The 13,715-nt window shown below is 39.1% G+C and overlaps 1 protein-coding gene and 1 long non-coding RNA gene across 7 annotated transcripts in view; both read left to right on the top strand.

Moving 5' to 3' along the window:
• LOC134158466 (uncharacterized) overlaps positions 1 to 13,715 on the top strand; it is a 1,166,824-nt gene that overhangs the window by 908,238 nt on the left and 244,871 nt on the right. The gene's annotated exons all lie outside the window — the stretch shown is intronic.
• Positions 1 to 13,715, top strand: part of EPHA7 (EPH receptor A7) — a 165,546-nt gene that overhangs the window by 125,655 nt on the left and 26,176 nt on the right. For 4 of the 6 annotated variants that reach the window (XM_062608410.1, XM_062608412.1, XM_062608406.1 and 1 more), the window contains 3 exons: positions 5,814 to 5,922; positions 6,599 to 6,654; positions 12,519 to 12,644. In XM_062608410.1, coding sequence (XP_062464394.1) covers positions 5,814 to 5,922; positions 6,599 to 6,654; positions 12,519 to 12,644 — 291 coding nt within the window. The remainder of the gene's footprint in view (positions 1 to 5,813; positions 5,923 to 6,598; positions 6,655 to 12,518; positions 12,645 to 13,715) is intronic. The other 2 variants (XM_062608407.1, XM_062608409.1) reach the window with 1 other exon arrangement.

Below are 13,715 nucleotides of genomic sequence, written 5' to 3'. Positions count from 1 at the left end.
GTGAAAGTCTTCCGCATTTTGGGTTTTCTGACCCAAATGGGCCATTCACAGGCACTGCCTGTGTCCCTGGCAGCTTCACTGCTCTGTCACAGACCTAAATTTGGTTAACTCTGTTTTGAACCATTTGCTTCAGGTTAACCTTCCTGACAGTGGGTCAGCCAGGTTTGGAGCTGAGAATACATGGTCTACAAAGATGCCAACTCTGAACTCTGTGCAGCATATCTAAGATGTGGATGTACGCTAACAGTTGGACTTGGTGATCATAATGGTCTTTTCCAGCCTAGTTGATTCTATGATTCTGTGCTTCTAATGCATCTTATTAAGTGCAGCCAGATGTCTCCTGAACAGTTTGTCAGTATTATTCTTAAAACACAGCAGTTAGGTCTTGATTTCACCTGGGTTACACACAGAATATGGAAACTATCAATAATGAATAATACCACATATCTAATAGACATAATTGAAATAGCAATTATCATAATAGCAGCAATAAACTGTTATTACTAATATTATTAGCTCTGTGTCTGATAGCATACTTTCCATTTGTAGGGTTCTGTTTTAGAAAGAGTCAGTAGCAGAATCCTCATTTTGCAAAATGGGAACCTGAAGTACAGGCAGAATTAATTTGTTTTGAGTAGATTTCCGGAAAACAAATTAAAAGTCTATCATAATCTGTCATATGTTTCTACTAGTGAGCTATTTTATTGTCCATAGTAGTTTAAAATTAGTAGACCAAAATGTTTCCCTAGCATTTCCTTAATTACCTGAGTGTTTTTTATGTACTGAATGTAAGTACACTGGTAGCCACTAAGATTAGCAAAGATAATTTCAGAAGTAAACAGTCTTGACTAGACTTTGGTCAACATACTGAAAATCAGGAAATCCTAGAATAAATGCATCTCTGACCATGCCCATGCACCCTTTTTATGACTCTTGTGATGAAAAACTGCATATAAACCAGGGACACATTGGCCAGTATGCACAGCAGATTTTTCTCATATCATAGGCCAGCTCTGTGTTTTGACACGCCATGTAATGTCCTGTGTTTTCATTAACATTTTAAAGGAAGGCCTTTACGGGATCATTTTGAGGAAATGCACCTCAAGCAAAGTACTGTACAAGTGAGCAGTAAACCAGTGTTACGCTACCATTTAAAGGTGTTGACTTTTCATTATTCCAGTGGATTTCTGACTGCAGCTTTTAAATATGTTGACGTATTTAAAGAATATATATATGTAGTGTGAGTATACATATACACATATATATATGTATATATATACACATATATATACACATATATGTATTTATGTAAGAATATATATAGACATATATATACACACACATATATGTATTTATGTAAGAATATATATAGTTACCACCACAGTCAGCTGGTCATGTTGCCAGCTAGAATTTCTCCTGGCTTTTCAACTGGTTGGCATCTTTTGGCTGGTGCTGTCCATTAAGTAGATTTTTGTACTCTGCTCCTGTTTATAAATTGTGAAAGAAACAGCATGGCCACTTTTAAATATTTAAAGACTTATGTCATAGACACATAGAATTGTTTGGGTTGGAACAGGCTTTAAAGATAAATTTAGTTCTAAGCCCCCTGCCATGGGCAGAGACACCTCCCACTAGACCAGGTTGCTCAAAGCCCCATCCAGCCTGGCCTAGAACTCTTCCAGAGATGGGACATCCACAGCTTCTCTGGACACCTTGTTCAATGCCTCACCACTCTCACAGTGAAGAATTTCTTCCTAATCTAAATTTACCATTCCCCTTTGTCCTATTCCTACATGCCCTAGTAAGAAGTCTCTCCAGCTTTCTTGTAGGCCCCTTTAGGAACTGGAAAGCTGCTCTAAGGTCTCCCCTGAGCCCTCACTTCTCCAGGCTGAATAAGCTTAACTCTCAGCCTGTCTTCATAGGAGAGGTGCTCCAGCCCTCTGATCATTTTTGTGGCCCTCCTCTGGACTCATTCCAGCAGGTCCACATCCCTCTTGTGTTGGGGGCCCCATAGCTAAATAGCAGTGTGTCACAAGAGCAGAGTATAGGGTGAGAAGAGGTCATCTTCCTCGACCTGTTGGCCATATTCTTTTCATGCAGCCCAGCATACGGTTGGATTTTTGGGCCGCAAAATGTCCATTATACTAATAGCATCCGACATATAAAATATACATAGTTTATACTTGTACTTGCACATATCTTAGATGTTAGGCTTTGCATCCCTCTTTATGTAAAAAATTCAAAATTATAAAGTAAAAATACTTTATAAAGTAAGGCTATTTCTATTTTATACTGTACAAACAGTGATTAAAGTACTTTGAGCTGTGTTTGCCACAGTCAAAGTACTTTAATCACTGTGTTTTTTTTCTTGAAATCATTGATGATATTAGAGATGAAAGTCCCTCAGGAAGAAAACACAAATGCACAGAAAATCACTTAAGTGGTAATTTTACTTTTTGACTTACTAAAGTGTTTTAAAGTTATATTAAGTGACTTGTAGCCAGTGCATCTAAAGATAATCCTGTGCTTTTTTAATCAAAGGGGATTTTGCCACTTGTTACAGCTTTAAGATTCAGCACAACCTGGCATGAAGATTTGCCTTTTCATTTTGCCATGAATCATTTTTAATCAAGCAAGGTTGAAGTAATATGCAGAGGCAAAATTTATTCCTATTGTCAGAATTAAAACACTACTACAAATTTTTATAGATGACATAAAGCATAATATATAAGGAAGTAATATTTGGCCTAAATGAACTCAATTTATTGTCAACACTTCCATGGTGGACTTCATCAGCAGTTCTTTTCTGGAACTCATACATTTCAGATTGCTTTCGTGAGAAGTCACTGGAGGAGCAGCACAGCTTTACAGCTGAGCTCCTTTTTTAAATCCTCCAGGGTGTTTGGATATGCATTTCCCATCCCTACAACCATATATATCTAAAAGGTGCTTTTAACTCTTTTCAGTTAAGCATTGGATTTGAATGTGGTCATTCATTTAGATATTCAAATATCATAATATCAGACTACCTGTAGCTAATTGCCCAAGTACGAAGTCCCTGTCTTACCCTCTTGAGTCTGAGTACAGTTTAAGCAGTAGAAAGGGCAGACTTCCCTGTCCTGCTGGTGGTTCCCTGCCATCACCAATGTGGCAGCACCAGTTACAGGTAACCAAATCATGCACCCACTGGAAGGAGCGTCTGCAACTCAAAATCATTCCTCTAAGAACACTCTAGCATCTTTTTTTTTTTTTCTGGCAAACCACAGTGATCATTCGAGAAGCTGGATTCTGATTCTCCCTTACACTAACAGACTGAGTTCATAACACAGAAAAGAGAAGCAGCACAGAGTACCTGAATGAAGGCAAATGCCAGACTCCTGTCACTGAATTCATACCAGACCATGCCCATAATCAGATCTTTTGTTTTGTTTTGTTTTAAAAATGTAAAAATATATCATACATTGAATCTTACCTTACTAGTTGGCCAGTGTGCTATGTCCCCAGCAGTTTCCCAGACCCCAATTAACATCACAGAATCATAGAATAGTTAGAGTTGGAAAGGACCTTAAGATCATCTAGTTCCAGCCCCCCTTGGCTTGCTTACTGCATGTGCCAGTATCCAGAACCTGAGAGGCAGTTATGCAGAGCAACCCACTCACATATGTCAACCTCTATGCACTCAACTTGGCTGCTAGATTAAGCGACAGGCTGGGCTGGGTATTTTGTCAGACTCTGTTAGATTGTTGTATCTTTGCACCCTTGCCATTGTCACAGGGTACTGCCTCTTCTGGACTTCTAAGTGAGGTTTGCACTGAAGTTCATAGTAAGAAGTGAACAGCTTTAGGAAGGGCTGTATTTTACATAAATTTGGCATTGTTTGGGGTTGTCTGCTTTGATGGCCTAGTGATGTTACAGGAACTGAGTTGTATTACCTGTGTACCTATATTTTTGCATGAGATAGTGATCACTGATTTCCTTAAAGTTCCACAAGTGGGATATATGCAGGCCTGCAGTCACATCCTACTGACCTGGATATCTCAGAAATGTACAGTTAATCAAAGATAAGCATTTGTTCTTTTCAGCTTAAGGCCAATATGAATAATGAGATCTTCTTCACCTGCGTTAGGATAGAACATAGAAAACTTACAATTTCTTTAGGAGATAAAATTGAAGGGGAGAAGGGGAGGGAACTTCCCCCTAATGCAAACGATTCCTTATCTGTGTAGTATAAGAAATTGTTTGTTATTTTTTGTGGAAAGTAGTTGGTACAAGTCAGTGTCAGTAACAAAATAAATCATGTTGGTTGGCTTACTTCTCCCAAGACAGTAATAAATAAATAAAAGTCTGTTTTTTTGCTTCTGTGGGAACCTCTGAAGTCTGCAACAGGAACCTGATCTTATGGAATTCATAAAATCCTCATGTAGACATTCCAGTTCAGTTACCACTACTACCAGTTAACCATTGTTAACACACCATCTGCAATTCAGTTAATCAGCAATCAATTGGGTTTCCTTTTTTTTTTTTTTCTCTCTCTCTTTTATTTCTCTGCTGCTTCCAAATGACTCAAACTTTCAGAGTCTCTTGCTCATCATCACTGCCTGATGTCTCTTCCTTCACTCTCAATCTTTTGGCCTAGATCCTCGCTGCTATAAACCTGTGTTGCTCCATAGTGTTCATTAGAGCTGTGCTCATTTAATGTGACTGTGTACATGACCACCCTCATTAGATGTCAGACAAGCAATGTATTTAACAAACCTTGAGGTTTCTCAGGCTAAGTGTTTACATCCTCAGTTTGCATTAATGTGACATGCATGCATTTGCATATATTAATAATATTGGCATATCTGAATAAAAAGTGATAATGTGTGAGTATTTCAGCATGTAAATTTTCTGAAGCATGGAGAATTCCATTTTGTATATGTGCAGGCACCTTTTTGCAGCTAAATGATAAGTAATAATTGCAACTTACAACGATAGCAGTAAGAGATAAAAATATGCTAACTAGGATATCAGTGTTAATAGATAGTGTTTCATCTCAAGCATTCTTCTTATAGTTAAGACACTATTTCCTTGGGTACCATCAAAGCCGTATCAATCAGTTACAGAGGGGAGGCTAGAAGCAGAGCTCTTCAGGGATTAGTCTCGTACTGTCCACCCTTATAGGGATATTGAGGTCTTCCCTTTTAGGAAGGAGTCAGCCACTCCGCAAAACAGAAGGCAGCACAGAAGTAGGAGGGAGTGGAAGTGGTTGATAATGGCTGTGTCACTTTGGCCAAGTCAATTCTAGCATAGAATCATAGAATAGTTAGGGTTGGAAAGGACCTTAAGATCGTCTAGTTCCAACCCCCCCTGCCATGGACAGGGACACCTCACACTAAACCGTACCACCCAAGGCTTCATCCAACCTGGCCTTGAACACTGCCAGGGATGGAGCATTCACAACCTCCCTGGGCACCCCATTCCAGTGCCTCACCACCCTAACAGGAAAGAATTTCTTCCTTATATCCAATCTAAACTTCCCCTGTTTAAGTTTTAACCCATTACCCCTTGTTCTGTCACTACAGTCCCTAATGAAGAGTCCCTCCCCAGCATCCCTATAGGCCCTTCTTGTTCCATGTAGACAATCATTAACTCATCCAGCATTTGGATGAATTTCCAATGGAAGCCCTTCTTTTGACTAACTCTACTGATGTAATAGTTTCAGGTAAAGGTAAAGCAACAGTCTGCAATTCGTAATGGTTGATTTAATTTTTTTGCAGTTCCTTTGTAGGGAATTATTTTAAATTAATCTCTGCTCTGTGCTCCATTTGTAGCCACGGCTGTTTCCAGTGAACAGAATCCTGTTATTATCATAGCTGTGGTTGCTGTGGCAGGAACCATCATACTGGTCTTCATGGTGTTTGGATTCATCATAGGGCGAAGGTATTGCATTGGCATAAACATGTCTGACCCAAAAACTCTTGAAATGTAGTCTAACCTGGGATAGTACTTTGCAAAACTGAAATGGAAGTCATTTTTAGTAAGGACAATTTTAATTTAAATCCCATTTTCAATTATACAATTTGTCCTCTTACTTTGGCAAGGCACACTTAAATCAAGATGTTCTTTTTGTCCTATGTAAATGTTCTGAAAAGGATCCCCTAGCAGGTTCTTTACCTGTACTCCTCAAAGTCCCTCATTCTGTTCAGTTTTCTCACGTGGAGAAGTCTGACACTTTATCTGATCAGCCTTTAAATGACTTTGCATTCAAGAAAAAGAGGCACAGCAGTAAGTTTAAGAATACCCTCATGTAAAACACTATTCTGCTTTCAAGTTCTTTAATCTTCTCTTTCATCTGTAGAAGCTTTTCACCAGAACTAGAATTTTCTCTTTAGGACCTGTCCCAACTGGTATTTAATACAAAAACCTTTTGATTGCAACTCTTCATGATTTATTTAAAACTCTGCTGTCAAGAGAATTATAGCTGAAATTTACAAAGGACCTACAGCAGTTAGGTGCTCAGTGCCTGAAAATCCCAGCCTGAAGAACTGATTCCATGACTTTAGATGCAAGGAAGTAAATCTTTATTTACCAGTAAAGCCCTTTTCTTTCTTTTCAGGCATTGTGGCTATAGCAAAGCTGATCAAGAAGGGGATGAAGAACTTTACTTTCATTGTAAGTGTTTTGCTTTTTTCTGCCTTTCAAAAATTCCTAACTGCAATAGTGTAGACAATACTAAAACATCAGTCCATAAATGACAAAGCCGTAAGAAATTCAAAAATGCTGTGTAAATAGCAAGTTGGAGGTTAAACACTCTACAAATGTGACCTAAACAAACAGAATGTGGATTAGAGTCAACATTGCTCATACAAACGGTTTTAATTCTATACATGCATATGATACACTGCTGTTTTCATTCTCCTTTTTTGTTCCCTCCTTTTGGTTGCTTTGAATGCATGTTTCACGCTGTCCTAATGATCCCTTGGAGGTGCAGTATTTGAGAAACATTTGGCTAAGTGACTATATGATCTTTACCTCAGGCAAACTTCAGATTAAGAAAGTCTGGGTCATTGCATCACCCTAACAATGAACCTGTTCTGCTCAAAAGCTGTCTTCTGCTACTGTGAATACTGTAGCAACAGTATTTACAAAACATAATGTCATTAAAAATAGAACACTTAATATGAGAAGAAAGGCTTCTTTCTAAACAAAGGCTGCTTTCTAAAGAAAGTACTTCTTTACTGTTCTCTATTCTAGAATCACTTGCCTAGCTAAGAGTAGCACCTAATGCCTCTCTTGTTAAAATCACAGCTACTGTCAACTTTATGCAAGATCCTGGGAAAATTCAATAAAATACATCTTTCTCAGGTAATGACAATTGAAAATATAAGGGGAAAGGAAGGCATATGCAAGAATAATTTAATTTTCATCAAAATACTGTTTAAAAAATGTTTTATTTTCACCCTTTCTCATTTCAGTTGTAATATCATTTTGACATGAGAAATTAAAAATGTTTTAATTTCTTTTAGAATCAGTCATTAACATGGGAAGCAGAGTAAAACTAAGTTGCAAAATTATTTTGAGCATCCAGAATTGCAAAATCACAATTAGAATTAAATTGAATATAAGTTCTGAAGCAGAAAAATGCTTGGGTTTCATCTTCCAAGTCTCATATTGGTAGAATTTGCCATTTAATCATGCTATGCTGTATGTAGCCTTTGTTGTCTACCAATAATTGCAGCTGTAGCTTAAATCCTTTAGAATGGTTTGTCTTATTTTACACGTTAAAATAATGAGCTATTATGAGAATGTAATGTCACATGGAGAATGAAGTATCCACTAGTCACAAATTCATAGCATCTTCTCAATCTGTGCCTCTTTAAATGAGTAATTCTAGCCAAAGCTCCACTCAAAATCAGATCAAGTTTCTCTTTTACCTTTCTGCCCTGAGAAAAAGAGATCAGATTTGTTCGTGGTCCCTGAGTTTGGGTGTGCTGCTACCTAAATCGTTTAAATGCAGCGAGTATTAAACTGAGTAGTGACATCATTGCACTTCATAATCTGTGCAGGAAAGCTGGATAACAATAATGGGAGAAGAATTATTTATCATGCACCTTGCAGTGCAGCTGATTTTAAAGAATTCATCAAAAATCTGATGTTACTTAAATGTTACTATTCTGAAAGTGATGGATTTGAAATTTGACTCTCATAGTGCATTATAAGCTTTTCACATTTTCAGAAGAGCTGGTGCTTTTGCTTTTAAAATCCCTCGTTATTCCTTGAAGGAGAAGATCAACTATGCGTTCTTGTATGTCAGTGTATTAGCAAAAGGAATGTGCCAGCTAAATAATTCCTTTTCTTGTCTCCATTATTGGTGACATTTTTTGTTTCAGTGAAAGTCTAAGTGAATTAATATGAAAGCTGCTACTTAATGACTAATAGTTGATCTAATAAATGATGAGACTTTATAAGTGTTCATTTCCCTCATTTTACTTTCAAGAAATCTGGTTGTGCAGCAAATCAGTCAGAAGAGTTTGCATACACAGTCTTTTTAGAATTATAGCACCATATATAAGTCACTTTTTGCCGAGCTAGTGTTTCATCATCTGTTAATTGAAGGTGTAGTTTTTAATTTTATTGGTTAAGCCTGTACAGAACAAGATCCAGTGCTGTGGTCATCAGCTTGGTCTCAGAGCTGTGAATTTGGTGTTCTTTTGCTCCATAAAATCATCACAAACATTTTTCTGTGCTGAGGTACCAGAGTGGATTTTCAAAAAACATAACTTACAACAAACACTTTCTTAGCAAAAAAGCTTTAAACTAACCATTTTTTTTAAGTATGTTTTAAAGCACTGTGTTTAATAGAGTACCATATATTTCATTTCAGTCCCCCTCAAGTCTGTGTGACCTTAAGGGCTACACTTAAAGATACAAGTACAATGGAGGAGTTTAGTCAAGCAATTCAGATTTATATTTGGTTTCCTCCTACCATTTTCTTCTAACAATGTCTTCAAATCCAGGCCAGCATTATTTCATGTTGGTATGCCAGGATAGCCTTGGCCTGTCAAAATGTTTTATGACAGCTTGAATAAAGAGCCATCAGAGGCCCACTAGAGATTCACAAGGTTACCTCCAATCCAGGCCCTTTATCACAAACACAAGAGGATAGCACCTTCTCCATCTCCCTGCCTGATAGCGCTATTAGAGGAGGTTATCCTATTGCTTTCTTCTCATTTTCTCTAGTCTTTTCAGGTTTTAATAAATATTTATAATTTCAAAAATTTGTATCATTATCAATACAATTGGAAGAACTATTTAAATACATAATATGGCAGATAACATCTAGGCAACATTTGAAATATTTTCTCTGGTTGTAAATCCATTAGATTACTCATACTGTTTCTCTAGCTTTTTCTTTCTTATGAAGTTTGGTGGTTTTTTGGTCAGTAATATGATACATCATTACTAAGCTATTTTTTAATATATTTTGAAATCTGAAGTATTTTGTGTTCAATTACAAAATTACAAAGCAACCATAAATTATTTATTATGACTTCTGATCCTATTCTTGTATATCTGTACATCAGTTAGCGGAGGACCATCCTTGCATTTTCATATTAATTCACTGATTTAATTAAAGCTCAAGACTGTAATCCTTGTGAGCTGAATTTATTTCTTAAAAATTGCTTCATTAATAGATTTCCAGGGCTGTTCTACTTTCACCAGACGTTTCTTCCTCCACCAGAAGAGCAAAAAATAATTTTCCTGAATTAGCAGCAAACTAAAGGAAAAACTATGTGCTGGCCTGAGCACTATGCCGGCTGAGTCGCACCAAGTCCTATAATGGAGAAAGAGGGAGCAAAAACAAAGTTGCTGCATATTCACAGTATCACAGTATGCTAGAGATTGGAAGGGACCTCAAAAGATCATCTAGTCCAATCCCCCTGCTGGAGCAGGAACACCTAGATAATGTTACACAGGAATGTGTCCAGGCGAGTTTTGAATGTCTCCAGGGAAGGAGACTCCACAACCTCCCTGGGCAGCCTGTTCCAGTGTTCCGTCACCCTCACTGAGAAGAAGTTTCTTCTCAAGTTTAAGTGGAACCTCTTGTGTTCCAGTTTGTACCCATTACCCCTTGTCCTGTCATTGTTTGCCACTGAGTAGAGCCTGGCTCCATCCTCGTGACACTCCTCCTTTATATATTTATATACACTAATAAGGTCACCCCTCAGTCTCCTCTTCTCTAAACTATAGAGACCCAGCTCCCTCAGTCTTTCCTCATAAGGGAGATGCACCGCTCCCTTAATCATCTTCGTTGCCCTGCGCTGGACTCTCTCCAGCAGGTCCCTGCCCTTCTTGAACTGAGGGGCCCAGAACTGGACACAATATTCCAGATGGGGTCTCACCAGGGCAGAGTAGAGGGGAAGGAGGACCTCTCTCGACCTACTAACCACCCCCCTTCTAATACACCCCAGGATGCCATTGGCCTTCTTGGCCACAAGGGCACAGTGTTGGCTCATGGTCATCCTGTCGTCCACTAGGACCCCCAGGTCCCTCTCCCCTACACTGCTCTCTAACAGGTCGTTTCCCAACCTATACTGGAACGTGGGGTTGTTCCTGCCCAGATGCAGGACTCTACACTTTCCCTTGTTATATTTCATCAAGTTATTCCCTGCCCAACTCTCCAGCCTGTCCAGGTCTCGCTGGATGGCAGCACAGCCTTCTGGCGTGTCAGCCACTCCTCCCAGCTTAGTGTCATCAGCAAACTTGCTGATAGTACACTCAATTCCCTCATCTAAATCATTGATGAATATATTAAATAATAGTGGTCCCAGTACTGACCCTTGAGGCACTCCACTAGTTACAGGCCTCCAACTAGACTCCGCCCCATAGACTACAACTCTCTGGCTTCTCTCCTTCAGCCAGTTCACAGTCCACCTCACTACCTGATCATCCAGACCACACTTCCTCAATTTAGCTGTGAGGATGCTGTGGGAGACTGTGTCAAATGCTTTGCTGAAAGCAAGGTAGACCACATCCACCGCTCTGCCATCATCCATCCACTGTGTTATTTCCTCATAAAAGGCTAAGAGATTGGTCAAGCATGATTTCCCCTTGGTGAAGCCATGTTGACTGCCCCTCATAACCCTCTTATCCTTGATATGCCTTAAGATGGCACCAAGGATAAGGTGTTCCATCACTTTCCCAGGGATGGAGGTGAGGCTGACCGGTCTATAGTTAGCCGGGTCCTCCTTCTTGCCCTTTTTGAAGACTGGAGTGACATTTGCTTTCCTCCAGTCCTCAGGCACTTCTCCCGTTTCCCAAGACTTGGTAAAGATGATGGAGAGTGGTCTAGCAATGACTTCTGCCAGTTCCCTCGGCACCCGCGGGTGCATCCCATCTGGACCCATGGATTTATGGATGTCCAGATTGCTCAACTGGTCTCTAACCCATTCCTCATCGACTAAGGCAAACCGCTCCGTTGACTTGACTTCATCTAAGGTCTCAGGGGTACAGGGCTCGTCAGGACTGCCTGCAGCAGAGTAGACAGAGACAAAGAAGGCATTCAGTAACTCTGCCATCTCTGTATCTTCTGTCACCAGGGCACCCATCCCGTTCATCAGTGGGCCTACATTGCCTCTGGTGTTAGTTTTGTCTGCCATGTATTTGAAAAAGCTCTTTTTGCTGTCCTTGACCCTTCTCACCGGGTTTAATTCTAAAGAGGCCTTAGTCCTCCTAGCTGCCTTCCTACATCCTCTAGCAGCAGCCTTATATTCCTCCCAAGTGGCCAGCCCCTTCTTCCATGACCTGTAAACTCTCCTCTTCCACTTGAGCATACCCAGCAATTCCCTATTTAGCCACACAGGTCTCCTGGCCCTCTTCCTTGAGGAAGCACTTAGGTGCTTGAGAGAGGGAATAATTGTGCCACAGAGCCCACTTTCCCTTCCTATGCCTTTACAAGTCAACTGCAAGTGTTTCTCATCTTCATATTTGAGTGCAAGAAACATACCTAAATATAGAAATTCTAAGTGCTGTGAATAAAGTTGGCTATTGCCACAGTCTGCAAATTGAAGTAGGTGGAGGAGCCTTTCAAATCCTAATGGAAGAGAGATAACATAAAGAAATGCTGTTTGTGCTGGGAAAAGAGGATAAGCTGTCCTTACACAGAAAAGAAAGTTTTGTCTGTCTCCTCTGCTGGTCTTATATCCCTTCCCCTGCTTTATTTTTACTCCCATTCAACCATTGCATTTTATTTCATTGAACACTAGAGCACTGTTTAACATTCATTACTTTTTTCACTTCAAGGTGGAGATGCAGATGCTAATGTTAGTAATTTACAAAGATGGGATACTGTGTTTGTGTTGGCATGCTTCAGATGATGCCTAAAACTAAGGTTGCTTCTCAGGGTGTCTTGAACTCAAGCAGTGTGGAAACTGGTTCAGTCTTCCAAGGCGCACTCTGCATAATGAAATTCCTGGGCTGTCTGCACAAGAAGTGCCTTTGCTTCATCACAGTCATGCTTTCTTACATCATTACAGTTAAATTTCCAGGCACCAAAACCTACATTGACCCTGAAACCTATGAGGACCCAAATAGAGCTGTCCATCAATTCGCCAAGGAGCTAGATGCCTCTTGTATTAAAATTGAGCGTGTGATTGGTGCAGGTAAGGCTGCTGTGGCTTTCTGATTCAACTGTTCCATTTAGCCAGGATCGAAACTCATACATCATAATGACAGGCAAATAATTATACCTCAACTGTAGAAGTTTTTGCATTTGCCAGAGTGGTTAAGAGCAATGAAGCTTCACTCACTTTGTAAATGTAAAAACAAATGGGGAGGGAAACAACAAAAAAGCAAATAAGTAAATTAAGAGTCTTGCTTGATACTGAAAGTTTGTGGGTTTCTAATTCTTTATCTGCTATTAAAAATTTAATTGGAAGGAGGTGGGCAGTTTTGCTGGTTTCTATTTATTTTCAGAGTAAAGGCATTACCATGAGTGCAAATTCTACTCTCTTTCCTTTTGCAAGAGGCCTTTTTGACCTTTGAATTTTGGTTCATGTGAGTAAGGAAAACTGGTTGAAGCACAAAATCTTAAATAGAGACCAGGAAGGTCTTGTTTCTGTATAACAAAACCTTCCCTGAGGTTGTTTTTTGTTCTACCATTTTTCTTTTTGATATTTTCTGAATACAAAAAGTTATTGTTTAACTTCTCGTGACTGATTGCAATTGCACCAGCATTACATTGCTTTTCTTCCACTTGAACTGTCTACCACCTACTTAAGCCATGGTGTTCATGCTCTAAAAAGGCAGTTTCATTTGTTTGCATTAATAAGAGATGTGACATTTTTATTGCACTACTCCATGTAGTGAAATTAAGTTTCTGCGGGTAAGAAAAATATCACATACTTTGGATTCCTGGAGGAAATGTTCTTTTGCTTTCCTGTTGTTTCATAAAAGTATTAGTAGAATAGTTTTCAAATCATCCTGTAGATTGTCATGCACTGTAAATTACATATTGTGATATTATTTAAAAAGAGAAGACATATCTCTAAAATAAGCTGGTTTACATTTAAAAAATCTTTACATTTAGAATTCACAACGCCTCTTTAAAGTAACCTCACTCATGTTGAATCATGTCTTAATCATGTAGTACTGCTGAAATTAACAACACCGCTGAGCAAATTATTCCATCAGATGAGTAAGAGCATAAGAATCCAGCCCTTGCTAACTAGTAA

The sequence above is a fragment of the Pezoporus occidentalis genome, unplaced genomic scaffold, assembly GCF_034315485.1.
Source record: "Pezoporus occidentalis ecotype Australia unplaced genomic scaffold, CSIRO_AGI_Poc_V1 ctg13, whole genome shotgun sequence".
Taxonomy (NCBI): Eukaryota; Metazoa; Chordata; class Aves; order Psittaciformes; family Psittacidae; genus Pezoporus; species Pezoporus occidentalis.
The sequence above is the reverse complement of the archived record's forward strand: the minus strand, read 5'-3'. Positions and strand labels throughout refer to the sequence as shown.